The sequence below is a fragment of the Strongylocentrotus purpuratus genome, unplaced genomic scaffold (assembly GCF_000002235.5).
Source record: "Strongylocentrotus purpuratus isolate Spur 01 unplaced genomic scaffold, Spur_5.0 spur5_contig_858, whole genome shotgun sequence".
Classification (NCBI taxonomy): Eukaryota; Metazoa; Echinodermata; class Echinoidea; order Camarodonta; family Strongylocentrotidae; genus Strongylocentrotus; species Strongylocentrotus purpuratus.
Window position 1 is genome coordinate 1807063 of NW_022145566.1, and position 1790 is coordinate 1808852.

The 1790-nt window shown below is 39.9% G+C and overlaps 1 protein-coding gene across 1 annotated transcript; it reads right to left on the minus strand.

Moving 5' to 3' along the window:
* LOC105441932 lies at positions 1–1790 on the minus strand. The gene is made up of 2 exons (XM_030998031.1): positions 1366–1790; positions 1–736 (listed from the first exon to the last, which is right to left on the minus strand). Exons 1-2 carry the CDS (start codon positions 1625–1627, stop codon positions 231–233), a joined length of 768 nt encoding a protein of 255 aa, XP_030853891.1. The 5' UTR covers positions 1628–1790; the 3' UTR covers positions 1–230.

Genomic DNA, 1790 nt, shown 5'->3' on the forward strand with positions numbered 1-1790 from the left:
TGTATTTTCCTTCTAAGCCGACTTACAACGAATGCGGGTTCCTCTTTAATTTCCAAAAACTGTGTTGCAAACAGTGTCCCTCCTTAGATTAGAATACACCTTTTGATTTCTCAAATAATCATAACCCTGATCCACTTCGAAGTTGAGAAAATCGTGTGTCCACTATGTCAACGTGCAAATCTAAAAGTCCCCATTGTTAACTGATAAATTTCAAATTTCTTTCCCCTCTCCTATTTCCTATATCCTTTCTTTCTCACTTCAAGAGTGGGCCCATGACTCTTGATATCATGCAGGCTCCCATCGCCCTCTCTGATTCCAATATTGTGTTGCTTGTTTTTGATTTTCCAGAACCAGTATGACAAAAATACAGCCACTATTATTATTAATGGAAACAAACCGATACTGCTTACAATCACCAGAATAGTCATGAAGATGCACATGATGACGAAGATGACGAAAATGACGAGACTCATTGCGGATTGGAACCAATTAATGACAACATCGAAGGCTGATTTCAAAGGGGATGACTCCAGAGGTTTGACTTCTCTTGCGAACGCCGTAAGTTGGTTCCAATCGTCGCTATCCATCTGCACGGTGTTGTCCAAGCTTCCACTGAGAAGTACGAGTGAGGAGCATTTCACAGCCGTTGGCTGGTTCATCCGGAAGGTCTCCATAGTAGCTTTCTTCTGAAATGGCCAAGAAAAGTCATGTGCGATCACGACTACATTCTCCTTCCCTATACAAAACGCAAGAGGAAACATGAAGACAGAAGAGAGCTTTGTAAGGTTCATCACAGGTGCCGTCAGAAGACTTTAAAATGAGAAGGTGGAGAGGGGGGGGGGGTATACAATCAAATTTGCAGTTCGTCGAAAGGTGAATTTTTGCAACAAACATAAAAGGGATAATAATTTGGTTTGATAAGGGTACAAAACTAGTAGTTACTTTCAAATTTGCGAAAGTGGTATAAATAGACAAGAAAGTAGGACAGAAAATAATTGCAACAAGCAACAAAAAGGGGACCATTATTACCGACTTCTCTGATTTGCAGAAAAGAGCAAAGGGGGGTTATGAACATGAAATACAAGAAAAAAAGAAAGAGAGAAAGAGAGAAAGAGAGAGAGAGAGAGAGAGAGATGGGGCAGTGTCAGTCACTACAGCATGGAAGGATTTTCCAAGGCAAGACGGGTTAAGCATTTAGGTCCATACTGGGTTAAGTAAAACCTTCATGTGTCTCTTGGGCACTCCAACAACAATATTATTCAGTGATTCCGATGAATTTATTTAGATAAAAAGTATATTTTTGTAAAATGAATTGATAAACATAAGAGTGAAAAGAGGATTTAAAAAAAGACGATGATTGTTTACCAAGATGTTTCTTAGCTCTGGGCAAGTACTTATCGTAGATTGCATCTAAGACATCAGTAATGGCAAGGCGTCTGTTCTGGATAGAGTGACAAAGGATCAGTCCATCAAGTCGTTCTTGCTCCAACGGATAATTATCGAGATCGTTGTAAGGTAAAGAGACCATTCGGAAGTTGATCATTGGCAGAGTCGATCTCAACTTGGACAAGAGTCCTCCGATGTTTCTCTCGAAAGCAGATGTACACACACCAATAGTGATGGCCATGGCGGATGTTCTCCGGTGTACCTACAAACAGCACAAGGCCTGAAATGATGAGATCGAAGAATTTGAAATCGTTGAACTGATCAAAAATAATGTACATCAATTTTTACTTCCTAACAATAATACATTTATGGAGCTCAGAAACTATCCAGCATTAAGTATGCGC